This window comes from Idiotropiscis lumnitzeri, chromosome 12 (genome assembly GCF_059441095.1).
Source record: "Idiotropiscis lumnitzeri isolate Australia: NSW breed Sydney's pygmy pipehorse chromosome 12, RoL_Ilum_1.0, whole genome shotgun sequence".
Classification (NCBI taxonomy): Eukaryota; Metazoa; Chordata; class Actinopteri; order Syngnathiformes; family Syngnathidae; genus Idiotropiscis; species Idiotropiscis lumnitzeri.
The window spans coordinates 22,282,280-22,308,738 of record NC_142402.1 but is presented as its reverse complement, the minus strand read 5'-3'; the positions used below and the strand labels follow the sequence as shown (position 1 = coordinate 22,308,738).

The 26,459-nt window shown below is 50.1% G+C and overlaps 7 protein-coding genes across 8 annotated transcripts; 3 read left to right on the top strand and 4 right to left on the bottom strand.

The window, feature by feature from the left end:
- On the top strand, window positions 1-3,113 carry dnajc1 (DnaJ (Hsp40) homolog, subfamily C, member 1). The gene is made up of 12 exons (XM_088311595.1): window positions 1-246; window positions 725-826; window positions 916-962; window positions 1,023-1,188; window positions 1,259-1,350; window positions 1,428-1,521; window positions 1,594-1,687; window positions 1,752-1,915; window positions 1,974-2,093; window positions 2,294-2,342; window positions 2,415-2,794; window positions 2,872-3,113. The coding sequence occupies exons 1-12, from the start codon at window positions 100-102 to the stop codon at window positions 2,938-2,940; spliced, it is 1,524 nt and encodes a 507-aa protein (XP_088167721.1). The 5' UTR covers window positions 1-99; the 3' UTR covers window positions 2,941-3,113.
- Window positions 3,114-3,823: 710 nt separating this feature from the next.
- Window positions 3,824-5,672, top strand: c12h7orf25 (chromosome 12 C7orf25 homolog). The gene is made up of 2 exons (XM_088311596.1): window positions 3,824-4,185; window positions 4,336-5,672. The coding sequence occupies exon 2, from the start codon at window positions 4,352-4,354 to the stop codon at window positions 5,606-5,608; it is 1,257 nt and encodes a 418-aa protein (XP_088167722.1). The 5' UTR covers window positions 3,824-4,185; window positions 4,336-4,351; the 3' UTR covers window positions 5,609-5,672.
- Window positions 5,673-5,993: 321 nt separating this feature from the next.
- On the bottom strand, window positions 5,994-8,915 carry LOC148326597 (inositol monophosphatase 1-like). The gene is made up of 9 exons (XM_088311600.1): window positions 8,772-8,915; window positions 8,341-8,413; window positions 8,134-8,273; window positions 7,015-7,119; window positions 6,893-6,938; window positions 6,720-6,828; window positions 6,541-6,649; window positions 6,321-6,472; window positions 5,994-6,252 (listed from the first exon to the last, which is right to left on the bottom strand). The coding sequence occupies exons 2-9, from the start codon at window positions 8,398-8,400 to the stop codon at window positions 6,134-6,136; spliced, it is 840 nt and encodes a 279-aa protein (XP_088167726.1). The 5' UTR covers window positions 8,401-8,413; window positions 8,772-8,915; the 3' UTR covers window positions 5,994-6,133.
- A 467-nt stretch (window positions 8,916-9,382) lies between these two features.
- On the bottom strand, window positions 9,383-10,964 carry LOC148326596 (inositol monophosphatase 1-like). The gene is made up of 5 exons (XM_088310215.1): window positions 10,501-10,964; window positions 10,259-10,395; window positions 10,058-10,148; window positions 9,618-9,654; window positions 9,383-9,507 (listed from the first exon to the last, which is right to left on the bottom strand). Exons 1-5 carry the CDS (start codon window positions 10,561-10,563, stop codon window positions 9,383-9,385), a joined length of 453 nt encoding a protein of 150 aa, XP_088166341.1. The 5' UTR covers window positions 10,564-10,964.
- A 130-nt stretch (window positions 10,965-11,094) lies between these two features.
- Window positions 11,095-19,736, bottom strand: riok1 (RIO kinase 1 (yeast)). The gene is made up of 17 exons (XM_088311593.1): window positions 16,899-19,736; window positions 16,343-16,523; window positions 16,187-16,268; window positions 16,039-16,108; window positions 15,027-15,069; window positions 14,858-14,950; window positions 14,671-14,783; window positions 14,490-14,570; window positions 14,332-14,418; window positions 14,124-14,261; window positions 13,947-14,050; window positions 12,709-12,815; window positions 12,571-12,636; window positions 12,396-12,500; window positions 12,218-12,271; window positions 11,360-11,476; window positions 11,095-11,277 (listed from the first exon to the last, which is right to left on the bottom strand). The coding sequence occupies exons 1-17, from the start codon at window positions 16,955-16,957 to the stop codon at window positions 11,167-11,169; spliced, it is 1,611 nt and encodes a 536-aa protein (XP_088167719.1). The 5' UTR covers window positions 16,958-19,736; the 3' UTR covers window positions 11,095-11,166.
- On the top strand, window positions 17,178-20,003 carry rpp40 (ribonuclease P/MRP 40 subunit). 2 transcript variants are annotated; one of them, XM_088311598.1, is made up of 9 exons: window positions 17,178-17,246; window positions 17,666-17,789; window positions 18,058-18,187; window positions 18,249-18,317; window positions 18,382-18,468; window positions 18,560-18,682; window positions 19,207-19,387; window positions 19,458-19,595; window positions 19,669-20,003. In XM_088311598.1, the coding sequence occupies exons 2-9, from the start codon at window positions 17,691-17,693 to the stop codon at window positions 19,820-19,822; spliced, it is 981 nt and encodes a 326-aa protein (XP_088167724.1). In that variant the 5' UTR covers window positions 17,178-17,246; window positions 17,666-17,690; the 3' UTR covers window positions 19,823-20,003. The 2 variants fall into 2 exon arrangements, with proteins under 2 accessions (XP_088167724.1, XP_088167723.1); XM_088311597.1 differs by having other exon boundaries at window positions 17,188-17,789.
- Window positions 20,004-20,515: 512 nt separating this feature from the next.
- cdyl (chromodomain protein, Y-like) lies at window positions 20,516-25,929 on the bottom strand. The gene is made up of 7 exons (XM_088311594.1): window positions 25,685-25,929; window positions 24,900-25,527; window positions 23,839-24,074; window positions 23,588-23,760; window positions 22,452-22,662; window positions 22,245-22,388; window positions 20,516-21,265 (listed from the first exon to the last, which is right to left on the bottom strand). Exons 1-7 carry the CDS (start codon window positions 25,706-25,708, stop codon window positions 21,107-21,109), a joined length of 1,575 nt encoding a protein of 524 aa, XP_088167720.1. The 5' UTR covers window positions 25,709-25,929; the 3' UTR covers window positions 20,516-21,106.
- Window positions 25,930-26,459: the final 530 nt, after the last annotated feature.

Genomic DNA, 26,459 nt, shown 5'->3' with positions numbered 1-26,459 from the left:
GACTTGCGAACACTTCCGTGTCACCGGCCCGCTGAGCTGGCCGATCGGGAACCAGACGAAGCGAGGCGATACGATACGATACGATCGGAGCAGCGCAAGATGCCGGAGGGTGCTCGGCTTACCTTGTGCGTCTTGACTCTGCTGTCCGTCAGCCTCCCGTCGGGCGCTTGGGACGCCGACCTGGAGCTTCTGGACCTGGTCGAGGAGATCCCGGACACCTTCTACCGCTTCATGTCGCTCGAGCAGGTTCGTGCCACTCCGAGCGTCTCCATGGTAACGTGCACGTCGAACCAGTTGTGTTGCAGTCGACAGAAGCCAGCACGACTGCGCTTCGTGCTCAAGTAAACAGAAGCACAATTCAACAACACACACATGTACGCTATATTATACTCTAATTACTGTACGTTGGCGGAATCACATAGGTGCACTTTTCCCATTCTTAATGTTCAAGTCTGAAGCCAATTCCCAAGTCAAGCTGCACGGTAAATCGCGAGCATCGTCGTCATGGCGATGTTTTTTTTTCTTTTCTTTTTCAAATGTGGTGCAGCTCACAAGTGCTTTTGTCTTGTGCAAATGGAGCCAGGTCGCCTTACCAATCGGGCGCACAACCAGCGTGTCCGCACTGCACGTGTGACGCCTCGCCTCATCACCGGCGCGGCGGAAGTGGACCTGAGTCGGTCTCGCCGCGCCGCACCTCAAGTCGCCACCTCTGCTTTGTGTTCAGGATGCGTCGTCGTCAGAAATCAAAAAGGCCTATCGCCGCCTGTCGCTGGTTTTGCATCCTGACAAGAACAAAGATGAAAATGCCGAGACGCAATTCCGACAGGTTACGAACATCACGACACAATTTGGGAAATAAGGACAAGAACGACATGCAAGAGTGTGCGCAAGAATTTGTTTTGTGATGCTCGACAGCTGGTGGCCATTTACGAAGTCCTGAAGGATGATGAGCGGCGACGCAGGTATGCCGATGGCACCGCCGCCGCGCCCGCTTGGACTCTGACCTCTGTGCCTTCGCGCAGGTACGATGACATCCTGGTCAACGGACTCCCCGACTGGCGGCAGCCCGTCTTCTACTATCGCCGCGTGAGGAAGATGAGCAACAGCGAGCTGGCCTTCCTGCTCTTCATCATCGTCACCGTTGGACACTACGCCGTCATCTGGTCCGTCTACCTGGAGAAGCTGCTGGTGAGTTGCAGACGCGTGCGAGTCCGGCACGTCTGGTATTCCCTCCCGAGTGACACCTGTGCGCCTGCAGGATGAAATGCTGGCCAAAAAGAAGCGAGAGAAGAAGAAGAAGATCAACGCCAAAGAAGAAGTCAAGCACGGCGCTCCTGACCGCCCTGACAAGTACTTGGCGTGGCGTTGGTACTTCCAATATGATGTCACCATCACCAATGCGCATGTGTGTGCGTGTGCTCGTGTAGGGCTCAGGAGCGCCCCCACTGGCAGGACCTTCTTCCTTTGAAAGTCAGCTTGTGGATCTACCTGTCAATCAAACACATGCCCCAAACCCTGCAGGTACACTTCCTATGAGTGCGGGTGCGTGTGCGTGTGCCTTTTCCAGAAGCTTCTCGTGCTTGTCGATCGCAGGAGGTGCAGCAATACTACAAAGACAACCAGCAGATGAAGAAGCAGCAGAGAGAAAAAGAAGAGCAAGAAAAAGCTCAACAGGAAGTTTCAAGCAGTAAGAAGGTTGCTTTTTCTCTTTAACTTGTCTCCCGGTGGGTCACGTGACCTTGTGCTTTCAGGAGAGAAGAGGTCAAAGGTGAAGAGGCCCAAGATGAACTTCCCCGTTTACCAGCCGTCATCAGAGGAGCCAAACTTTCAAAGTTACCAGCAGATGGGATCCATCCAGGAAGTGGAAGAGCAATTGGACCAATGGCTGCAAGGCCAGAAGCCCGCCAGGAAGAAGGTGCCGTCTTCTTAGCACGAGTGTTAGTGTGGTCACATGCTAAGTCGTCTATGTTTAGGCGTCGGCGTGGAGCGAGGACGACATCAGCCTCCTCAGCAGACTGATGGGAAAATTCCCAGGAGGAACGCCGGGTCGCTGGGAGAAAATCGCCCACGAGCTGGGAAGATCTGTGACGGATGTGAGTGACACGCCGCCGCCTTAACTCAAGAGCAGAGCTGGGCTGTCCATCTCGGGGTCGACAATATTTAGGAGGATCGAAGGTTGGAACGGGTACCCCGGCTGAAGGGCGGGGGACTGACCGGTAGAAAACGCTCAAGTGCCTAGCTCTGCAATTCGCTCGCAAACTTGACATTCTCAAGTTTTTTTTGCCATCAACAGGTGACCACCAAAGTCAAACAAGCCAAAGACCTCGCCCACCTCAGCACAGGTCGACACGCGGCCATAACACGTCGTGCCTTCTTTTGCATCTGCTTCAGCTGTCATCCGTGTGCGGCTGCAGGTCTGGTGAAGCTGTCCGAGTTGAAGGGGCCGTCGCTTATCGTTTGTGAAGAAGGCACGGTTGCCGAGGAGCGGAGCCTAGGCGAACACTGCGCGGTGGTTAAGCGGCGGAACAGGAAGTGTGCGGTTACGGCTAACGAGGAAGAGGGGGGGCGCATCAGGTCCCGGCGGCAAAAAGACTTCAACCCTGACGAGGTGGACGAGGAGGAAGTGGAGGATGCGACGGCGGCGGCGCAGGACAACAAGGACAAGGCGGAGGTGGCGGCAGCAGTGTGGACTCAGAACCAGCAGAAGCTTCTGGAACTGGCCCTGCAGCAGTTCCCCAGAGGAAGCGTTGAGCGCTGGGATCGCATCGCCAAAGTGGTTCCAGGGAAAAGCAAGGTGAGCCGAGAAAACGAAAAAGCCGGAAGCAACAAACTCTCACAAGCTGGCCACATGGCGGGCGCCTTGTTTTTCAGGAGGACTGCATGATCCGCTACAAGATGTTGGCAGAGCTGGTCCAAAAAAGGAAACAAGCCAAGAGCTGACGAAGCCAGAAGACGCCTCAGAGTGTGACCTTTGACCCCAGCAACATGCCTGCAAGTTTTTGTGTCACAACAGGATGGACATGACCTCATTGTGAAATGTGCCTTAGCCCCTCCCAGCATGCTGCCTGTCAATCACATTTTTGACTGATAAATAAAAATATTTATTACCAAATCAAAAACGATTTTGTCATTGCTCGTTGCATTCATGACTTCGTTTGATTGACAGCTTGTATGCATTTAGGAGCTTGGATTTGGGGATACTAATATTTTCAATCCCATATTAAGATTGATTCGATTCCATTTGACAAAAGACATCAAAGGTGTGTGACAAGAATAAATTATCTCTCTGGCGGTTCAGAGGGGGCAGACATCATTGGAAAAGTTGAACGTTTGGTGGCCTCTTTGTTGAAACAACACCACAAACCAAGTATCCTTTTAACACCTAAATCTGACACAGTTGCACTGGTAAAAATGCACGAGAATCAACTTGCGCCTATTTGTGCCGAAAGACTTTTGTCATTGTTCTCACGGGTATCGGATGTTAGGCCGAATGATGTCAGGAAAAGACTGGATTGCAATTTTCCTGACATATTTGCGATTTCAATTCATGGAGCGATGTTGAAAAAAAATTCAACGAGTTAGGAAGTCATGAATTGGAGTCAAAGTCACGGTGGCCGAGAAAGTAACGTGAGTACGTAAGGTCACAATTGCATTTCCTTTGTGGATTTTGCAATAGCGTGTGACCTTTCTCGGCTTGTGTACAAAGACAACTCACGAACCCAAGCTCCCTCTAGTGGTTAACTGCGGCACAACGCTCACGCCATGCGCTACGGAAGCCACGAATATGAGTGACGTGCATACGTGGCGGCCATGATGGGAAGGTCCACGTTCCCATTCAAGGCAAAGCACCGACTTTGAAATGATCAAGTAGAAATTTACTCCAGTCTCACGCGCTTTTCATGTGGTTCCATTTTTTTACCAATCTAATGTCGCGTACCGGCAATACAATAACTTTATTAAAGAAGGGAGAAAGATGGCGGTCGTTTTGGATTTTTCAGCTGCCTTCGGACGAATTTGACCTTTCAAGTTTGGAGTCGCCAAAGGCACGAGCCTCAAAGGGGGCGTGGCCTAGGATCTTTTCTTCCAAGCTGGGCTCCTTCCTGTCGAAGGCGGAAGAGGTTTACAGTTAGCATCACAAGCTAACAGCCACGAGCTGATTCGCCGTCGTCACACGTCGCCGCCTCAGTAAGTCTCCGTCATGTTCCCTTTTCGAATGACGACGACGTGCCTCGCTTAGCTCGCTGTGTCAAGCAGTCATGTCGATGAAAGAGCAATCACGTCCAATTTGTGTTTGTTCTCCAAATGATCGATCCTGTGCCTTCTTCCTGACCCCAGGTAGGATGCGTGCGTCATGTCTCTGCAGGACATGTTAGAGGAGCGAATGGGCATGGCCAAGGCTCTGTGCCAGCGCGCCGAGCAAATCGGTCCCGCTGTGGAAGGACGCGGAAAGCTTTGCGGCAAGCTCCGCGCGGAGTTGCGCTTCCTGCAGCGCGCGGAAGGCGGCGAGCTTCTGCTCAAAGAGTCACACCTGCACAGCACCAACCTCACGCACCTGACCGCCGTGCTAGATTCGGCCGAGAGCCTGGAGGCTGTGGTGGCAGTGCTGCACGTCTTTTCCTACCGGGATGCCGCCGGCGACAAGCGCACGCTGGTGGTGGACGTGGTGGCCAATGGCGGGCACACGTGGGTCAAGGCGGTGGGCAGGAAGGCCGAGGCGCTGCACAACATCTGGCAGGGCCGCGGCCGCTACGGTGCCAAGAGCATCATCGGGCAGGCCGAGGACTTTGTGCGCGCCAGCCGCCAGCAGCCCGTCCAGTATCTCCACCCTCGCGTCATCTTCGCCTTCTACAACGGCGTGTCCAGTCCCATGGCGCGGCGCCTGGAGGAGATGGGCGTGGCTGTCCGTGGTGACATCGTGGCCGTCAACGCCGAGCTGGTGGAGGGTGGCGAGGAAGAGGAGGAGAGAGAAGAGGACCACGAGGAGGCGGAGGATGCGCCCGAGCCCACCCATGTGGACCGTGCCACGGTGGTCACCAGCCTGGCGTTCCCTGCGCCAGTGCGTGCCGACGAGTGCGGCCGCGTCAACCTGGACATCACCGCGCTCATCGCCTACGTGTCGTCGCTGAGTCACGGCCACTGCCACCTGACCTTCCGCGAGCCAGTCCTGACGGAGCAGGCGGCCCAGGAGCGCCGCCGGCCGGTTCTGCCGTTGCTCGATGCCTTCATGGCGGGCAAGGAGTTGTATGCCTGCGGCGCCGCCGTGGCCGACTTCCGGCTCATCCTGGACACTCTGGGCGGGCCCGGCGAGAAGGAGCGCGCCCGGCAGCTCCTGGCACGCCTGCGCCTGGTGGATGACCAGCCGTCAGATCGGGCGCTGGCGCTTGCGCCTAGCGCCAAGGTCAACCGCCGCTCGCTCTTGATCTTCGGCACCGGCGACTCGCTACGCGCCGTTACCCTGACGGCCAACGCCCGCTTTGTCAGGGCGGCGGCCAATCAGGGTGTCCACTTCAGCGTCTTCCTGCACCAGCCACGAGCGCTCACCGAAGGCAAGGAGTGGAGGGCCACGCCCGTCCAAAGTTTGACGCAACTTTCAATGGCCAGCTCTTGAGTTTCACCTTTTCACTTGTTTTTTTTTTTCTTTTTCTGCACAAATAAAGCATCCATTGAACGTGTTTCCCCTTTCCTTACTGGAGACCAAACCCAATTTTAAAAAGAAAAAAAAAAAGAAATAGTCCATCCTTGAGCACATTTTCATGAGAGCTGATGTGAGTTCATAAACAAAAAAACGCAAAGTCAGGACTCGGGAGTCAAAACGTTTTCAGAGTTTTTGTGAAATTAATACAGAAAACTTGATCGGATTATTTTTCAACTCGATTACATGACCTATTTCACGCGTTTCCCATTATCAACGTGCCCAAACATGTTGCTCACCTTCGCATCACCGAAATCGACACTTCAGCAAAGCAAAATAAGGGAATGTTGGTTGCGTCGTGGTCAGCGACATGTATCATGGCCAATCATTTATACGAAAAAAAATAACATTCCGAATTTGTGGGAAAAAAAAATCTGAACTTGACCAAATTTGGAAATCCGATATGAAATCTTTGTTGCTTGTTGACGACAAAAGCAGACGTCAGGAGGCGTCGTCGTCTCGGCGCACGCTGAAGACGTCGATTTCTTTGATGAGACGCTCAGCCACACTCCGGTTGTTGGCGGCCAAAACGCGGCGGGACATCAGGTCCAGCGGGCCCCCTGCGCGCACACACACAAAGAGAGGTGAGTAGGGTGCCGCGTTGCCACGACAACGACGACGCTCTTACCTTTGACGTCCATCAGGACGCCGCCGGCCTCTGAGACAATGAGCGATCCGGCGGCGATGTCCCACACGTGGATGCCGATCTCGTAGTAGGCCTCCACGCATCCGGACGCCAACAGGCACATGTTGATGGCGGCGCTTCCTGCGCCTCGCACCCTGCAAAGAGACACAAACACCGTCACGGTTGCGGCCGGTCTCGGCCGGTCGCGGCGCGGTTGCGGTACCCGTGGACGGGAATGCTGACGACCCTTTTGAGGCTGGAGAAGATCTTGTCCACCGCGACGGGGTCTCGGTTGGAGCCAAACTCTGTGGCGATGATGGCCTGCTGGATGTCTGACGGAAAGTCGCATGACGTCACTTCCTGTTTGCGATCCTTGTAACAAGCGAGGGATGACGTGCAGACCTTGCTGATGAGAAACCTGCAGCGGGCGGCCATTGCAGAAGGCGCCCTTCCCCCGCCGTGCCGTGTACATCTGATCTTGCAGGCAACTGTACACGACGCCGAACTCCACCTGAGAGGCGGAGTCACAAAGCGCTTGATGGCAAGAACATTTGACAACGGGGCAGGCTTCTCACCTGCTTGTTGACCGAAAATCCAATGGAAACGGCGACGAAAGGGAATCTGCGGAGGAGACGCAGGAGCTCGTCAGCATTGTGGCAACAAAACGACGAGCGAGGAGAAGAAAAATGGAGTTCACGTGTGAACAAAGTTGGTGGTCCCGTCGATCGGGTCGATGATCCACGTGGGACTGTCGGTCAGGATGCAAACTTCTCCTTCGGCCACCGACTCCTCCCCGATGAAGCTGATGCGCAAACATCATCATTCCTTCTTTAGCGGCGTGGCAATAGCGTTTGGAAAGCCCACTACCACTTGGGGACAGTTGCATATAAAAAAAATTAAATAAAATGCCCCTTGCTAGTCACGAGGGCGGAAAAAAGGAGTTGACGATTGCCAATTGCTCACTTCTTCCTTACCCGCGATCTAATTGGAGTAAAGGAACGGCATCAACTTTGTAGGTTGACGTGCATTCGTTTACGGGGACAATGCCACATCAAATATGGTGGATGCACTCACGACCAAAAAAAGAATCTATTTCACGATGACTGGCTGCCGGCTGCCTCCTGACATGCAACAAAGCTTTAGCATTGCTAAATAACCAAAATATAACCAGTCGAGGTTCTTGTGCGCATTCTTGCTCTTGTCCGATTCAGCCTGCGTCATTGGAGAAGCGATCGAACAAGGTGATCACATGAGTTTGTTTGTCAATAAATCCAAACTATTGTTCAGAACACTTTTCTACTTTCACAGGTTGAAGTGGACAAGAGTAGTAATGCGTGTTTGCATTTAGACAATTGGGGCGATATTACCTCGTTTGCCTCCTTGCTGTGACGTAGACAGCTGAAACCGGAAAAAAATAACTAGCTGAGCACCAAAAGGGAGTGTGCCAATATGAATTTATCAGAAAAATTAAAAAATGAAATCACTACAGAGTCTTTTTGGTGCAGGGGGAGACTTTTTGGCAGAGATGTCATTTTAACATGCAAATCTGTTATACATTTCCTGGTGTTAAGGTCCTAAAAGCATCCTTTTAATGATCCTCAGAGTTGCTCCGTCACTGTTGGTGTTACGTTAAGTGACGGTGACGGGGGTGCCAGGTTGGCGTGAATGAACAAAACCAATCTTTTTTTCTTTCCTCTCTAAGAAAAAAAAAAGGCAAACTGCGTTCAAAGGGAGATTTAAAACTGTAAACAAGATGACTTGTCAAGTCATTCTCGTGTTTTTGGAAAGCAAGTTGTACGTACACGGGCCTTCATACCAGTGTGTTGGGAATTTTTCCTTGACCGACTGGATGATAAGCTTCTCGACTTTCTGGTCCGTCTGCGTCACCAAGTCGATGGATGAACTCTTCACCATCACCGCCTCTGTCCGTACGCCACCCACGGCGTCACGCACCACCTTCACAATCACTATGTTAACAACTACATGCATTTTGCATGGCATGTGCACGTGGACGTGGACGTGCCTGTCCAGCTTTTCGTGCCACAGCAACAGCATGGTCCAGGGCGCTCTGCCAAACGTCCATCACGCTAGATGGGCTATTTCACAACGCACAAGATTGTATTTTAAACGTTTACATTCATCCTCAATTCACATCCACTGATGTGATCATCAGCTGCAGTGACAAGCCATTAACACAGGGGGGCGCAAATGGCTTCATTTCTCTCGTTTGCCGACATTTTGCATTAACGTTTAGCGCTTCTTCCGTCACTAACGACGTGACAGAGGCAAAAATTGTGGCACGTTCGAATCATTTTAAGGAGTGTTCAAGCAAAAGTAGAATTAAAATGTCGTTCAAAGAATGCTCATCAATAAGTCTATATTGCAATCTATCTTAAGCTTCAACGTGAAAGTGGAACAAAAGCAACAACAAATTCAAAGTTGACAAAGACTCACTTATGCGTGTCAACTTGAAGAAAAGAAGGATGACGGAATACTGAATTTGATCTTGACTTGTGCGGATCAGCGACACTGCTCACTTCCGGGTTTTGTCTTCTTCGTTCTCCACATCCGCAATCGCCGCCGCCCCCTGCTGGTCGCACTCGGACACGTTTTAGTCACGGATGAGTTTCAAAGGGAGTCATTTGCTAGCGACGAACGTCAACACAAATTCTTGCTAAGTTGGAATGGTTCATTCCATCACATTGTGAATCCTGCAACATTTTCTCATCAAGTTATTCCTACAAAAGGACACAAATGATTGGCATCATGTGTCATTAATTAAGAGTTTTGTTAACTACAGGAACAAGTGGACATTCTGATGGGGAAAAAGTTTGAATACCAAATTAAAGTCAGTACAGCAATGACGTCTGGATGAAATTGAATATTGCTGAATTGAAAAAGTTATTTTTATTTTCACAACATGATATGATCTCGAATATAATTTTATTTTTATTTTAGCCCATCAGTTGAACTGCAAAGTGCAAACGATGACAAGCCTTTTTTTCCGCAAGCTCAAGCTCCTGCAAGCAACTCCACATGTGATGAACATAACAGATGAGCGCGCGTCATTGCCTCGGCTCGGCGTCGTCACGGCTACAGGGAAAAGCTCGAATGACTCGAGCGATCTGATTGGCTACGCCGGACGAGCTGGCCGCGATGACTCGCTGTGACATCATGTCGAAGCGGGAGCCTGAGGAGAAGGACACGTCCACGTTTGCAATAAAGAAAAAAAAAAAAAAAAAAAAAGGACACGTCCACGTGAAGGCGAGGTGGACGCTCTCGAACGGCAGCAGAGCCGACACGCACCCTCGGTATCCATAACGACGCCTCCGGCTTCCTGGACGATGATGGCGGAGTCAAGTTTAGCGAGTAAAAGTTGGCTGGACAATGAATGTTTGAATATTTTTGTCAATGTATGACTATTGCTGTGATGCAAATGCCTCTTATTTCACCATAATGAGAGATCTAAGCACACTTTCACGGTTTTATTTGTAGCATTGGTCAACCATTTTCGGCTACAACTGAGTTGGAAATTTAAAAATATGTTTACATATTTGATTTATGGTGCTATATACACGTCAACATGTAATTTGTGGACGCTCCCTAACGCTAAGCGCAAATAAACAAAATAAGAACGTCCAGTCAACTTTTACTCGCTGTCAAGATGAAGCAATTGCACTCAAGACGTGGGCTCCTTTTAGTGGCGGAGCTGTCTTGGACCGCATCCCGCCCAACATTACCATGACAACCATCGAGCCGGTCCTGGGTAGGCCATCCCTTAGGTGTTTGCCTTCAGCTGATACCGAGCGAGAGCTCAAGACAATCCCCCAACTCCAAAATTTGAGGAAAACAAAAACAAAGATGGCTTTAAGTTTCATTCAACACTCGATGCCGCCTTTCATCAAAATAGAATCCTCTTTCCAAAAATGGGAGTATCTGACCTGTGATGGGGATATTTGCAGGCGATGGCCGACTTGAGGAAGTTTTCCACCTTCACATCACTTTGCGTCACCAAGTCAGCAGCGGAACTTTTACACATAAACTCTTCACCTCGGCGCTCGTAAGCCTCCATCACCACCTTGCGCCGTCGCAGAATCAAACGGATGACATCACCGTCACACCCTCAGGTCAACAGAGATGAAGTCGGCTCGTTGCCAAAAAGCGGCAAGGTCAGAGATCATACCTGACTGGCCTGCTTGGCCATCGACAGGGCAAAGGTCAAACAGTCGGTCCAGTCGGCAGCCATGACGAAAGAAAGAAAAAGTTGTCAAGTTCTCAATTTGTCACTTGCTTTTTATTTCCCGCTTGGCCAATCACAACGCAGCGTGCTCCTGCGACAGTGAACCAATCGAAGTGAAGTGTGGGCCCACAAGCTCTTCCCTTTGTCACCATCATCATTGCTATCGTCTTCCTCACTCATGTAACATTCTCCACTCAGATGTCCAAATACTTTTGACTTTTCATTGCACTCAGGTGACATCACGTTTGCTTTTGCTTTGCATTCACGACGTGTGCGCACTTGCTTCATCCATTCTCGTGAGTGGATACGAACGGCCGTCTCACTCGTTTTTTCTTGAACAAATATTTGCATTTTGGCCTCATGTCAACCAAAATGTGGCCGCTCAGCACGAATGGACGTGCCCGTCGGTGTGCGCCGTCAATCAGCAGGTTTCAATATTCAGATTCACGCGTTTACATTTCCAGGTCGCTGCGCACGCACGCACGCATTTGTTGCGTTTGGCATGAAGCTGCAAACAGTCAAAGAGGAGACAACGGACATTTTACCAAAATTCATTTACTGAAAGACTTTTTGAAGTCACAAGAATGGACGAAGGCTGCGATTGGAAGTTCATCGTCCCTTCTTGCTCTTGGCCACTTTCTCCTTCCTCTTCTTCACGTGTTTTGGGACTTTGGACTTCCTCTTTTCTCTCTGAGCTTCTTTCACCAGTTTCTTCTTCTCCTGGAAAAAAAAACACCTCGTTTGTTCGTTCTTTTGTCATGCTAATGTCGCTAAAAACATAAATAAAAATAAAAAAAACAACCTTTTTGTCCAAGGCGTTGATGTCGCTAGATAGCGGCTGAGTGGCATCGCCCTCTTCGTCGTTTTCTTCATCCTCCTCCTCAGACAAAGACTCGTCATCCTCCAGCAGAGCCGGAACCTCAACACAGATCATTGCGCTCAATTTGATCATTTTCCCACCGCGCGTCGAGAGAAGTCACAGTTGATGCAGTTTTTCCCATTTTGAAAATACAAATCCCCCCCCCCCTTTTTTTGCCCGGGCCAACATGCAATCAGCATACATGTGTGGCTAGCTTTCACATTAATGCAAATTCTAAACTTCTACAACACAATCCCGTCACTTTCAGGCCTTTTACTCACGTTTTGGTCAAAGTAAACAATGACAAAAAACAAAATCCATGACGTGCAGGGCTGGGCTCGTGACCCTTTTTTGCCCTGCGGCCGCGATCTCTGTACCGTTCCGCCCTCCACCCTCTGGCCATATTCAGAAAAATGATCAGACCCAAAAATGGGGGTCCAGGCGGTCTGCCCAGCTCTGAATGCACGTGTATTATTAGACTTAGCCTTGCAATCAAGAAATCCAACCCAAATTTCATTTGAAATCGAAATCGACTCCCTGGTTCATTTTAATTGCACCTTCTGCCACTTAGCGGAAGAGCATTAAATGGTTCTGCTCGTCTTTCAATTGTGTCGCGCTTTTCCACCTATTAATGCGGTCAAGGCGCTTCACACCGATTTTGCTGATGACACATTGTCACAGTGGCCGAGGATCAAAGGAAACGACCACTCTGCCACCGAGCCATGGCGCCGCCGTGAAATGTTACTGATAGAGAAGGATTTTCTGAAATTGAAATTGGTGGCGTGTGAGATGTCATTTTACCATCTGAACGCCAGAAAGATCCTTCTTCAGTCCGGTCAGTGTCTGATACAGAACCTGAAGAACCGAGATGGAGAAGAGGACAAGAAGGCGAGATAAAATGGCCGCCCGCCAATGGCTGCATCATCACGTTTGGCTTTGCGGCCACGCCACTTCCTGCGACCCGCTCCCCAACACTCACGCCGTCGGCGGCCGTCTCCTCCTCCCTCGTCCTGACCAGGTCGAAGTCGCGCTCGTAGTGGCTGACCTCAGTGAGCGTTCGCGGGATGTAAGCCTTCTTGAACACCTGATTGGACACAAAAGCCACAGGTTCGAGAGTGGCGGATGCCGGTGGACGTTGCCGGTTCATCTCTCACCTCCTCGTCCACGCGGTCCTGATCCGAGCGCTGCGCCGACGTCCGCTCGGCCGCAACGGCCATCATCTGGGCCATCGGACGCAAACGCGGTCAGGTGAGTAAAAGTCAGAGGTCACTCACCGTGTGCCAGTAACGCACCTTCTCCAAGTACTGGTCCATGTTGCGACAGGTAATTGACAGGTCAGTGATGAAGTCAAAAAGTTCTCGGACTGTCATCACCGCTACATTGCGCTTCCCGAAAAAGTCTGAAAGAGGAAAGTGTTCACTCGCTTTCCTGAATTCCAAGCTACTGTTCTTTTTTTTTTGCTGTACTGGTCTCATGTGGCCTTTTTGAAAAATAATATTGATCCTGGACTTGCGGTTTGGTGAGGGGAGGAAATGGCAGCCTCAAAAAACATGCTCCCGACATTAAGATTCAACTTTCCAACGACGACTGGAATAAGTTGCAAAAGGAAGTTAAAGTTGCATTGGAGGTGTTGGGCAGCGGGAATGCCGAAAGCGAAGAATAAAAAGACATCGAGGATCAAATATTTCGAGGACGACGCAGTAAGCCCTGGTTCCTCTATTAGCAACATGGCGGAGAGTGACGACGCGGGAGTGGAAGAAGGGACAAGTGAAAGAGCCGAGTTGGGCAACAACAAGCAGTTGGATGGAATCCGGGAAGAAATCAAGAAAATGAACGCAAGAATCGAGGAGGCAGAGTAGCGAGAGTCGGCTACAAAGACTCTGCTATATGTTGGCGACAATGTGGAAACCTGGAGGCAAACCATTTCCATATCGTTTGGTCATGTGTAACTGAGTTCTTTTTGGCGGGAGGTTCATTTCAGATGCATATTCCCTTTGAAATACGATCTCTGTATTTCGCTGCCTTAATATCAGGGACTGTATCTCCTCATAGAAATATTTATTTCAGATCTTGAGCGCTGCGTGGAGGTTAAGTCCTAACCAGGAAATGGCAAAAAGCTGAAAATGAATGGCTAGACATCGTCTAGGAGACATTGTCACTTTTAATGTGAGGCGTTTCGCAAAAGATAGGATAAGTGGATGAAATATGTTTCTGTGATTAGACCGTCATTTATATCATCTTTTTTCCTTCCAATTCTTTTTTTTTTTTATGACGATATGGTGCACCCCAAAGGTTATTGTTCTGTATGTTGAGTGTTTACATTTTAGAGACATGTAAGAGAATGGGATCCAGATCAACTCCGGGTAGATTAGAGATGAGATTACCGAGATAAAGGGACGATTGAGACGTGTAAGAGTATGTGTGACGTATACACATTGTTGGTTTGAATCTGTGAAAACTCAATTAAAAGACAAGTACAAAAAACAAATATTGCTCCTGATGGCCAAGCGACAAAGCCCCGCCCACTCACCGTTGACATTAGCGCAGTCTTTCCGGAGGAAGTCGAGCGCATGCGGGTGGTCGTGTTCCACCGACTGCGACACGTCGATGATGTAAACTTGGCCATGGTGATATCTGGAGTCAGAGCAGAAAGCGAGGTCATCGCCCGAGCAGGCGGGCGGCAGGCCGCAGTGTTCGCTGTCCTTACAGCATGTTGAACTCGCTGAGGTCGGCGTGAACCAGTCTGGCTCGCTGGAACATTTTCCTCATGTCGTGGACCACCTGGAGGTAGAGCTCGCGGGCCTTGGACTCGGACAGGATGGCGTTCTTCAGCAGCGGAGCGGGCCTGCTCAACGGGTGAAGACGTGAGAAGGCTGCTGCTCGGCCGGCCGTTAACGCTTACGAGCAAGCCTCACGTGTCGTCTTTGCCGATGAAGCTCATGAGCAGCACGTGGCTCCGCAGCAAAAGCGGTTCCGGACTACGGATCCCGGCCGTCTGCAACCTGAGAGCGTTTGGGATGTTTAAGTGCGCAACCTTTTCGGGGGCTTGACGCCCTTGCAGAAAAGCAGAGACCTGATCAGGTTCCTCATCTCCTTCTCGGCCCAAGTTCGCACCATCTTCCGGGGGTTCCCTTTGCAGTAACCGTGACGAAACCTGCACGGCGACGGCAGACAGGCTTCAGCGGATGCAGCTCACGCCGGGCGGGCGGCGTGGACGAGTCAGGATGGAATGAATGCGTAAAACGGGACGGCACCTGAACTCGCCGCTGACGTATTTGTCTCTGTCCTTGAAGTGCAGGATTGACGTCTTGTAGATTTTGATCGCTCGGCTGTCTCCGCCGGCCGTGCCGGCGTGGTAGACGTTGGCCTGACGGGATTCGAGCATTGAGGAGATGCGGAGCGTGGCGGAGAGATGTCAAAAGGGCGGGCGGGCGGGCTCACCTCTTTCCCTGTGCTGATGCAGCCGTTGATTTCCGAGATGATCCCGCGAGTCAGCATCTTGAAGAGAATCATTCGCGTTCGAGGATCTAAAACCTGGACCACACTTTCCATCACGCACTAATCCTATGCTTTCTTTTCACAATAAAAGCACCTCGACGCTAATTGGCACCTGTTCCACGGTGGCCCGGTCCGATTTGTCCTTCACGCGGTACCTGAGGGCAGGAGCAAGCGGTCAACACAAATTGAAATGGCAGACATAAATAAAGGTCAATGGATTAAAAACACTCCCAACATTCCAAGTGTCCGCCATCTTTGCAGGATTATCTAAAAAAACTCCATTGGGGCCCTCAAAGGCCTCGGAAAACAACTCAATGCCCAACCGATGACCTGCGTTCGTACGCCAGCGATTCTACGGTAATTGCCACCAAAAATGTTTCGTTTGCCCTCTGGAAGTCAAGTTTTTAAGGCAAAGCATGCCATTTCAAAAAGAGCTTGGCACTTGGCCCTTTTTTGGCGGTCAGTCCCCCACTTCCGGCAGCGATTGGGTTCCGTTCCAAACTCGAACTTCCGGCCTTATTCATGATTGTCGGGCCCCCGACCCCATTATGACAAAAACAAACAAAAAAAAAAGTGCATGACGCCGCCGCGGGTGAGATGCTAACGGCAGAGGTTGATACCATCAAAGACGGGGGGTGCCAATACCACAATCCCGCAAACAATCATTAGCTGGCTAATTTACTATTCAAACCTGCTTATTCGTCTCATCCAATGCAATGGTGTTCTAGGGATTGTGGCCAGCTCTGGTTTCAAAGATCACGGTCATTTAGACACACCCTCGCAATTACGGCCTGACTCGGGGAGGTCATTTGCAGCCAAGGGTGATGAGAGAAATGGTCAAGTAAAGACACTTTCACTCTTGTTTGCGGGAGTTTGTGGAGCAACTTTTCAACAGGTGCAATCACACTCAGGTTGAAATGGCCGCTCTCGAATTTTGCCAAATCTCGTCACATTGCTAATCGGACCGCTTCGGGAGCAGCTGATTATTATGAATGATTGCCAATGCAGTTGCCACCTTCACAATCATTCACTCCTTTCTACTCCCCAAGTGCCACAAAGACGTTTGAGTGGACATTTGAAGAAGTCCCTCATCTAATAATGACAAGCATGGCGTGTTGACATACGTGTCTGCATCCTTCTGCTTCTGCATCGTTGTCACTTTGTTGATCACAGAGTCGGCGAAATTGAGTTTATCTGCAAACAAACAAGCGAGTGTGAAAAGGTTACACAAGTGCATGTGTGCGTGCGTGCGTGTGTGTGCGCGCGTGTTACCCAGGTTGATCTTGTGCTCAAACCTCCTCAGTGACCTGTCTGTGCTCACAAGCACACGTTTGGATGAATTCTGTTTGTTTGCCTGGAAAACAAAAAGCATCATCGGCTGACTGCCTGCTGTCAAACAACCGTAATGGAAGCTGTCAATTATCTGACCTGACCAACAGCACTCTGGTGGTATCGTTTGGTCAGATCGCCCCCTGCGGAAGACCATGCCAACACATCATCATCATCCCCATCCTCTTCATCACTGTAATCTTCATCACTGTCATCACCGCCGTCCAGCAGCAGGCCGACTTGCGTGACATCACGCGGGATGTCAAATGCTTGGGACTGGCTGCAGCACAACATGTGACCATAAACACATGGTTATCATTTCAAAACCAGGACTATGCTTTTTGATTCGGACAACGCGACTTTCTTTCAAGTGGACTTGATTAAAGTTGGAGCTGAGAGTGCAAAGACGAAGCCTTCTTGACACATCGCAAATACACCAACGAAAGCAGTGCTTTGCAACCCATCAATCACCCGCCCCCTCATTTTGAACACAAGCCAATCACGGACGTTTCACACCGACTACGTCCTTTAGAGAGTAAATTAAGACCATTTTTTTTAATATTCATAGTTTTAGCCATATTTTTATACTTACAAGTTTGACTTCGTACAAGGCGAAGAGTTAACGTTGAACAAACGCGCTCACACGCGTTCTTACCTGTCCTCGTTTTCCACGTCATCAAACTGTCCTGGTAAAGAGTCGACGACCACCGCCATGCCGTGACGTGACGTGAAGACAAACTAACATACGTGTATGTGCGCGATGATCACGAAAGTGAATTGGGGGCGAGTATTTCGCCTTGCAATCACAGAACCCGCGTGCTCGATTAACTTCCGCGTGGGGAGTCTGGACACGTGACCCGCGAGAATGACGTCAGCTTTGTTTTAAAAAAACTGCAAGATGTGAGTCGCGCATGCGCTAAGAGTCGCCCATTTTCTTTCGGGGATTGCTAACTACGGCAACTCCACACAGACAAAACACGGAATGACGCCTCTGCAAATCTCTGTGACGTATTACGCTCTTAAACTCAAATATGCATGAATGACATGTCATACATTCATAGAAGTTGTAACTTTTCCTATTTATCTGAACAAATATTTTGAATTTCATTTTTTTCCCAACATCGTTCGTCACATTTTGTACACTGCATAATCGTCTCTCCTTCCCAATCTTGAGAAGTGTACTAAAAGAGTGTTCTCGTTTAACCTTGAAATGAAATGAGATTTATTACATTACAGGCCCCTCCTTTCATCGCATTTCTCCAACATATTTCAAATGCCGTTGAGCAATTGCAGGTGCTAATTGCAAGGGAAATACATCAACTAAAACAAACGAAACATGCCGCCAATGAAAGACAATAAGAAGCGCAGCAACCGGAAGTAGTGTGCTGCTCGACTTCCGTTTCCGATCGTTTCCCGTTTTAGTGGCTCAAAAGTGGTTAAAGTGAAGATGAGCAGCAAGATTCTTCTACAATGCGAAACGTCTTCTCTGCTTCACCCAAACAACCGACTGAGCGCGCACCTGGAGAAGCTTCCTTTCAACTACAAGGTCAGACGCTCACGCGGGTTAGGATTAGCATTAGCCGCCAACTCGTTCGTCACGTGCATTTGCAGTCGACATGGAAACTGCACAGTACGTTTTATGAAGCGTGAACGTTCAAATAAGTGAGTCAAGTTCTTCTCGCGTCCAGAACAATACGTGACATCACGAAATATGAGTTACGTCACGTTTCGTTGTGCGTCACTGCTCCAGTCACAAATCGCTTTTCCATTACAGTCCCCTGAATATGTCAATTAAGTGTTTTGTCTTTGTGCAGGCGACCGTGCTGCTTCCAGATTGTGACTGCGCTCCTTCTCAGCTCGATGAAGTTTTAAAAGGTTTCCAAAGTTTCTACCTGGTCCGGCAGCTTCCTCTCTTTGAACTTGTGGACAAACACCTGAGCCTTGGTAGGCCCTTGTCACGTGACCTCCCATGAGTCTTGCATGTCACTGACAAAATGTGCTTCAGCAAGCGTGTGTGGCCTGTCCTACAAGACTCGCATCGACGAAGACAACTGTGCCTTCCTCGAGGCAAATGGTAACAGCGTTGAGGATTCTTGTCGCTAAACATGACTGACGCATTTGTGTTTGCTTGCGTGCAGGACATCTGAGTCTGTCGCTGGACAAAGACTCGTACGAGCTGCTGGGCATTGAAGGCAAAGCGTGCAACGCGAAGTCCAGCAGATACGGTGTGACGTAGATTCATGCGATTTCAATGGGGAAAAGTTATTTGAGGAGAGAGCGGCTACCCTTGCATGCTAATGTCTGACTTCTTTGTAGTGGTCAGTGTGGATTTGAGTGACAGCATCGTGCGTCCCGGCAGGCCGAGCTACCGGCGTCTATTGAGCGGTCTGACGTCACGCCTTCCGTTAAAGATGGACTTCCTGTTGGCGCCGACTTCAGGTGATTTGCCGTCTCATTCCTATTGTGCGCATTTGACAACATTTCAATATACAACCCGAGGGAGTTGATTTTTAGTCACAGGGAAGGATGCGGTATCTGGGATTTAAAAAAAAACCTGAATAGACACGTTGCAGTTCACAAAGACATTGTGGCAAGTTAAAAAGTTTGGTGTTTTTTTTTAAATGTAACAAAAAAGCAACTGCTATAATGAGAAGGCAGGCGGACAGTCTGTCGACGTGCAGAGTGGCTTCACATGCGCTACTTTGCACAAAACTGGAGCAAATTTTGCGATCAAGATTTCTCAACAAAAGAACCTGCCAGCGCAGCAGCAGTCTTGCGAACGGTCAATACTGGTTTCTCGGGCAGCCGTGACTGCAACGAGAAGAAGATTATGGAAGGTGCCGCCAACATGTCGGGGTGGAGGTCAACCTCTGTTGCGTCAACAAAACCCAGAGCACCGTCACGACGCCGAAATACGAAAGGCGTCCTTGCTCACACGCGTGTGCGTCTGTGTGCGCATGCAGGCGGGCCGGACGCGCTGCAGCCGCTGCTTGCAAAATACGAGTGGTCGCGGCACACAGCTGAGGTCGCCGGTCGCCTCGTGACCCATTCGCGACCGCCCGGCCCACCAACCTGCGACCTGCGCTCGTACGAGCCCTTCGAGCTTCTGGAGTGGCTCGGGGCCATCCAAGCCGACATCAGCTGGTGAGGAGGCCGGACAGGATGGCGTGTGTCCAAAACGTCAGGTGACCTCTTGACATTTTGTCCTTCACAGCAACAACGCCGCCGATGGCTTCCTGTCAACCTTGGCGTGCCCTCAGCCATCCGGCGAAGCTTCTCAGAGCTCGTTTCTCCTGGCGGTTCGCGGTCTGCTGCTTCCACAAAACATCACAACGCTGGTCCGGCACCTCAGGTAAGCTCTGCGGCCCGCTCGGGATCCGATCAGCCAATCATCCAATCATCCACCTTCCCCGTTTGCGTTGCAGCCTCTTCCTGGAGCGGCCGCGCTCGCCACCCTGGGCGGCCGTCACGGTTCACGGCTTTCGGGACAGTCTCCGCATGCGCCAGCGGCACTTTTACACACTGGTGCTCTTCCCTGACCATGCCTACTCCCTGCACTTGGTCATGCCCACCTCCTGACCACACCCACCTCATTGACTAGGAAAATATGATTCAAATTCATCACAGGTCTGAGTTAGAAAAGCTCGAAAAGATTCAAATGCGTTATGACGTCAAGGAATGAGCGTGTCATATTTTGTTTGAAAGATTGACTTTTTCCACAGAGCACACTTTATTTTGCTCAATAAATAAATGAACTTGAGTGTTTTTGAAGGTATTTAGTCAACGGTCATGCATGATGTTCTCTGCACACTCTTTGCTTTTGGCATTTATTTAATCGTGTTCAATAAAATATTTTTTTTCATTATATATATATATATATATCTATATATATATATAGAGAGAGAGAATCAACACACCCAAAAGTCGTAACTGGCGACTGTTCTTGCTTTTTTAAACTACAATGGCCAAAGAAGGTAAAAGTGTGGATTAACTGAAGAAACTCCAGCCGTGGTGTCATAAATGGTAAAATGAGGGAGATTGATTCAAGTCGGACTAAGTTGGACTAAACTGAACGCACAGCCCGCCACTGATTTGCAGAAGGCAACGTTATTCAAATGAGGGGGCGGTCCTAAGTTTGTCTTTAGTCAGTGCAGCAAGCACCGTCACCTAGTCAATAGGCAAATAGTTTGACCCAATACACGCCCCCTCATTTGAATAATTTTGCAGGTATAAAACGGCCAAAATCAAAATGAAATAAGGGAATATGAAAAATAGACTTGATTTTTTTTAATATGAAAGAACAACTAAAATATAAGAAAATTAAAGATTTAAAAATTAATAATAGCTAACGTCATGTGGAAATAAATGAATACATGAATTTATTTACCCGATTTGCTTAAACTCAAGATGTTGGTGGGCATCTGCGTGCAGTACATTTATTCCATTTTTCGCTATTTTGTTTTTATGTTCAATTTCTTTTTGTTGGTTTTTGGTCCTCTCAACTTGCCAGTGTCGGTCGAGGCAGCCACAAGCCTCTCGTACTTGAGTCCAAAGGTTGGAAGGTTTCATGACCAGCAGGGGGCGTCATCACAAGTAACTACGGCAACGCTCCTTTCCGTTTGCCTGACTACGATGATGACCAGATCGAAAAGCTGCATACGTGACAACCGCAAGGATGTGACCACGAAAGGCGTTGTGCTAACTGGGACGTTTCCAAATTTTTTTTTTGCTTTCTGTCGGGGCGTTCAAGAGAGCCAAACGTTCATCAAGGAAACATGATAACTCATAACTTACTTTAAAATTTCCACTCAAACACTCAGTCCAGTCCAGTCAAGGAAGCACAAACAGATCCTGGTCCCGGTCCTAGTGGAGCTCTTTGCTTGTGTGCAGGTGCTGCAAGATGGCGTCGGTTCCTTGCGGCGAGCCCCAAATTCTCTTCAACGCTTCGCACTCGCGCTCGTTGGTTTGCTCCAGGGAACTTCGGCTGGAGTTCCTCATCAAGGCTTTGGACTCCCGCAGGACCTGAGCCACACCAAGACGCAATGCACAAACTTCAAATCGGGCGGGGACATGCACTTTTATAGAGGCAAAGAACAGATTCGCCACTGAGAGCGGCAGTGGCCCAAAAAAGTCAGCCAGTGAGAATCAGAATTGCGTTCCTCACAAACTGACGTCTTCCGAGATACGCCAATCACAAGCGCGTGCATGCATTGGCCTGTGCAACCACGCCCAAAAGTGACATCCAGCTCACCCTGATGGCTTGTTACATCTCCTTTTCTTTGCATGGATCAACTTTGTTTAGAGGAAATCTTACTTCGGAATCACTTCACTGATTGACGAGCGTTCAGACACATTTTTGGAAGAGCTACAGAATATTAAATTTTTTTCTGATGATTTAAGCACTGCGAGCATTTCGGGTGTGCCTCATGCGCGCAGGCTTTTACAAGCACGCACCCCCCCCCAAATCTACTGAACGGCGAAGAAAAAAAAACAAACATTTGCCCCTTTTTCCAGTCATCAAATAGTTCGTTTTTCTGCAATGCAGCCGTTGCTCCCTTTTCGTGAAACGAATCCGATGAAGCACAATAGTGACTATTCCGATTGTTGGACTCAATTATTCTATTGCGTAAAAGATTTGGATGATGACAAAATCACGTTTTTCCCAACCAATTCCTGTTGTTGATTTGGGATCGCTTGTGATTTCAATGACGATTTCGAGAAGGACTGACGTACTCCGCAAGCTTTTTGAAACTGATTCCGTTACAGTTTGGCTCGTTGTTTCGCAAAGTCAAAGTAGTGCTTTACAAAATGTCTTCTTTTGATCCAACGCAAAAACGATTTCATGAAGAACTCGAAAAACAGCATGGAGGCGCAAATCAAACCAAATCATTCGTACACGTTTCAGTGAAATCGCTAAGCAATAACTCGATTGTTGAAAGAGTTGTCGATCAAGCATTTCATTTTGACACTTTGAGTTGTTTCCAGCTTGAAATTCACTCACGAGGGAGTCGACGGCAACCAGTTCTTTGATGCGCAGCATCACTTCCTGCGTGAAGGTTCCCGGCCAGAGAACCTGCGAGACCAAACCTTTGGAGCACGCCTCCTGCGCCGTCAACTTCCTGCCGCTCAGGAGCAGCTCGTTGGCCTGCAAGCAAAACGGAAGCGTCAGGCCGCCAGGCGCGGCTCAGCTTTGCGGCGGCGTACTGACCGAGGGGGGGCCCATGATGCGGGGGAAGGTGAAGGAGGAGCAGGCGTCGGGCGTCTGGCCATACGCGGCGTACGGTGTCTGGAACCAGGCCTTCTCATTGGCCCACACCACGTCGCACAGCGGCAAGATGGCGGCGCCCAGGCCCAGCGCCGGCCCGTTGACGGCAGCCACGACGGGCTTGCGGAACTGGATGAATGTGTTGACGAACGTCCTGAGGAGCCAAATGACACTTTCATTTCAAAGGTCATTCGAATCTCAAAGCCAATGCTGATCTTGTAACAAATGTTTTGGTTTTTTTGCCACGCCAAAGTTGCCACACTAGCTCCTTTCAGAGCTGGGCAGAACAGTCCGGCTACGGGACGGACGCCCATCCGGCAGTGGCTGACAAATTAAAAAAAACAACAACAAAAAAAAAAACCTTATGAATGAGGCAGGAGGGTCGAGGCCTGATAGCGGGGGACTGACCGGCAAAAACGGTTGCTCCAATTCAAGCGACTAAAAGTCAAAGGAACATTAGACTGCGACGCGTGACATGAACGCAACCCGACGACAGCTTGTAACCGACGTGCCAACGCCGCAGGAAAACAAAAAACGATTCGCCGGTCAATTGAAAACTTGAATAGGCAATTATGTGGCAAATCCATCTAGTGAGCGAGTCCTCGAGACGGCAGCTGATAACAACGTCCACTTGCGACAAAACGAGGACGGAGACGACATTTTTGGTTGGCTGCTGGTGGATTGTTTGGCTTTCATGTCACAAATACGAGGGCGCTGACTACGCTGCAGGCGACGTTAGCTCAGACATTTTGCTGGCGTTTTACGCACGCCACGTTGCCTCGACGGCATCATGAGACATTTCAAGGCTTCCGATCATCTGCGCCACTTCCTTGCTCATCGACGTTAATTTCCAGAACTTGGCTAGGTACTCGTGGCTCACTTTGAAAAGTCCAGCACAAACGTTGTCGACCGCGTAGCAACTTGATAAACATGCAAATGAAGTTTCGGCGCTAACGCGGTTAAAGGTGTGGCGCTCGACCTCGGACTGCTCCAAAGAAGTCTTTGGACTATTTGGGCTTGCCGAGCTCTGCTACACTTGAGCCACCTTTTGCAGAAGGGGATGCGAGACGACCAATTACCTGATGGTTTCGGCCATCTTGACGCTCTCCTTCTTCCTGTCGTCCGTGAGGCGTCTGACCAGGTCGACCAAGTCCAGGCCGCAGCAAAAGACGCCGCCCACGGCTGCCAGCAACACCAACTTGCTGTCGTCCGAAGCCGCCGTCGCCATGGCGCTCTGGATCTCCTTCATCACCTGTGGCGACCACCAAGGCAAAGGTGAAAGGAGGCGACGGTGCGCGAGGGGCGGTCCGCGCGGAGGGGGTGTGCGCACCTCGGCGTTGAGCGCATTGTTTTCCGAGCTCTTGGTGGACAGCAGGATGTGCGTGAAGCCGTCTTGTTTCTTGACCACTATGTCGCGGTAGCGGTAGGCGCTCTCCGTCTGGCGCACGCTGAAGCGCAAACGTTTGTCGAAAGCGCCGCGCTCCTCCGGACGCCGCTTGACCGGGGCGCCCGTTGCCGCGGCGAGGGCCGACGTCTCGCTGAAGTCCTCCGTTATCACCGGCGCACCTAAGCGGACACAAAGTCGGTCAGTCAGCACCGCCGGAGTCAGCCGAAAAACACGTCCTTGCGCTCCTCTCAGGAAGCCAACGTCAAAATATTTCTCAACAGGCAGAGAAAAGAGCAAGGATAGCGCCTCGTGGCAACCCGTCAAAATAGTGCGCGTATTATTACTTTCCTCTTTATTACCTGTCACACATATTTGATTCTCAAACATTATCGTCCTGCGAGCTTCTGTGAACCAACGGACAAACGCGGAATTCGCAGGAACAAAGTCATCCGCATAAGACCCGAAGCGAGGCGCCGGAGGTCGCCAGCGACAGCTCACCGGACTCTGTTGAGACCGCAACACTTCTTGCGCAGCCTTTTAAGAACAAAATCACTCAGCACGCTAGCCGTGCCAATGCTACGTTCACACGTCGGGAGCATTCCTGGCAGTGCGATTCAGTTAACGTCCATGTAGCGGGCAGACGGGCCTGGTTGCACGCGGGGCACCGCCGATGATGTGCTCCTTCTCCTCCGATGTGCACGATGAAGCGGCTGCATCCAAAAATGCCCCCTCGGTCAAACGGCGGCCAATTAAGCGAAGCGGAACGCTCACCCGCTTCTCGATTGCAAGCTCAGGTCAAATGTGGAGTGCCTCGAAAAATCTTGAGCGGCCCGCCTCCCACTTGCCCACCTGTCAGACTACGCCGGTGGCTGAGCGTAGTAGCTGCTCTACCGCGCCAACCTCAACAAACTGAACGTTTTCACAAGTTCAGGTCGGTGATTTTGAAGTGTCCACAAGTCCCTGGAAGCAAAAAAAACCTATCACCTTCTTCTTCTTCTTCTTACCTGTTCCATTGAGGGCTCGCGTGACGGGTGGGGCATTGCGGCTCCGCGACCTGATTCCCATGCGGGCGCGCAGCTCCCCCAGGGCCGCCGGCTGCACGCCAGCCGCCTGCTCCAGCGCCACCTCGGGAGGAACATTGTGTGCGTCGCGGGCACCGGCGTCCGTGTTGTGAGTCGCCTCGCTGGGCGCCGCCTCGCTGGGCGACTCCTCGGCATCCTGGAGGCTGTTCATGGGGTTTCTGGGAACCAGGATCTTGATCCCGCTTTTGGACAAGTCCAAGCTGCGGTGGGCAGTGCCCACCGGGGCCGTTGGCATTGGCATGGAGTGCGGCTGGGCCTTGAGGCCGCCAGGGGGGGCGGGCAGGTGAGGCGAAGCAGGCTTAGGGTCCGAGATGGGCGGAAGTCGCCCGTCGTGGGCGGCTGCGCACAGGTAGCTTCGGGTGGAGCGCAGCAGGGTGGCGTCTCGGTGTCGCTGAGTGTACTGCCGGTTGAAGTCGTGCACATAGGCCATGCAGGTCGTCAGGTGAATCTCGGGCTCCCACGTGTCGCCTTCACAGCCATAGCCTCGCCAGCGGACCAAGTACTCGGTCCGCCCCTTCCGGTTCTTCCGCTTGTCAACGATTTGCTCCACCTGTGGGCAGCACGCAGCCTATTTGTTCATCTCATAATCCATATTCACGTCAAAACATGTTACATTTGGTTGGCATGACTTCACCCCGCGGCCACTCTTCAACTTTCTTCAAGTTAGCCGTGTCACACGTTAGCTCGCGTTAGCATGTTAGCGTCACCTCGTAGAAGTCCTCCGTTGCCATGGAGACGGCGCACGAGTGCCGACAACGATGTCAGCGGGTCGCCAGCATGAAGAGTGGCCGTCGGTTATGTTCGGTTGGACTTCTTAATCGTCGCGACGACCACTTTTGGTGACGTACTCAGCTAGCTGATAGCCGCTAGCTAGACACTTGCCTTTAGCCTCCTGGAAGCGCCGACGCAGAGCCGCTGACCTTCACAATAAGAGACTCCCGTGAACGGAAGGCTCTTTTATTTTGAAAGAATTGCATGTAGCGCTCATGAAACATGACGTGGGGAGACATTTATAACCACACCCCCAAAAAATAAATTGATTACAGAGAACAAGTGACGTCGAAAATTTTAAATCAATCTTATGTCCTCCTGTGCTATTTTTAATAAATCTATACCATAATAGTAGTACACAAACACCATACATTGAATTGTGTGCGTGTGCGTGTATATATATATACATATGTATATATATATATATATATATATACATATATACATATATATATACATATATATATACACATTGCTGCTGTAACACCTCAAATTTCCCCATTGTGGGACTAATAAAGGACATCTTATCTTATCTTATCTTACATATATACACATATACATACATATACACATATATATACATATATATATACATATATATATATACATACACATATATATATATATTAGAATTAGAAATCCCTTTATTGTCATTGTACTCAAGAGTGCAACGAGATTAGAGGGCTCCCCTCTCCAGTGCAATACAACAAT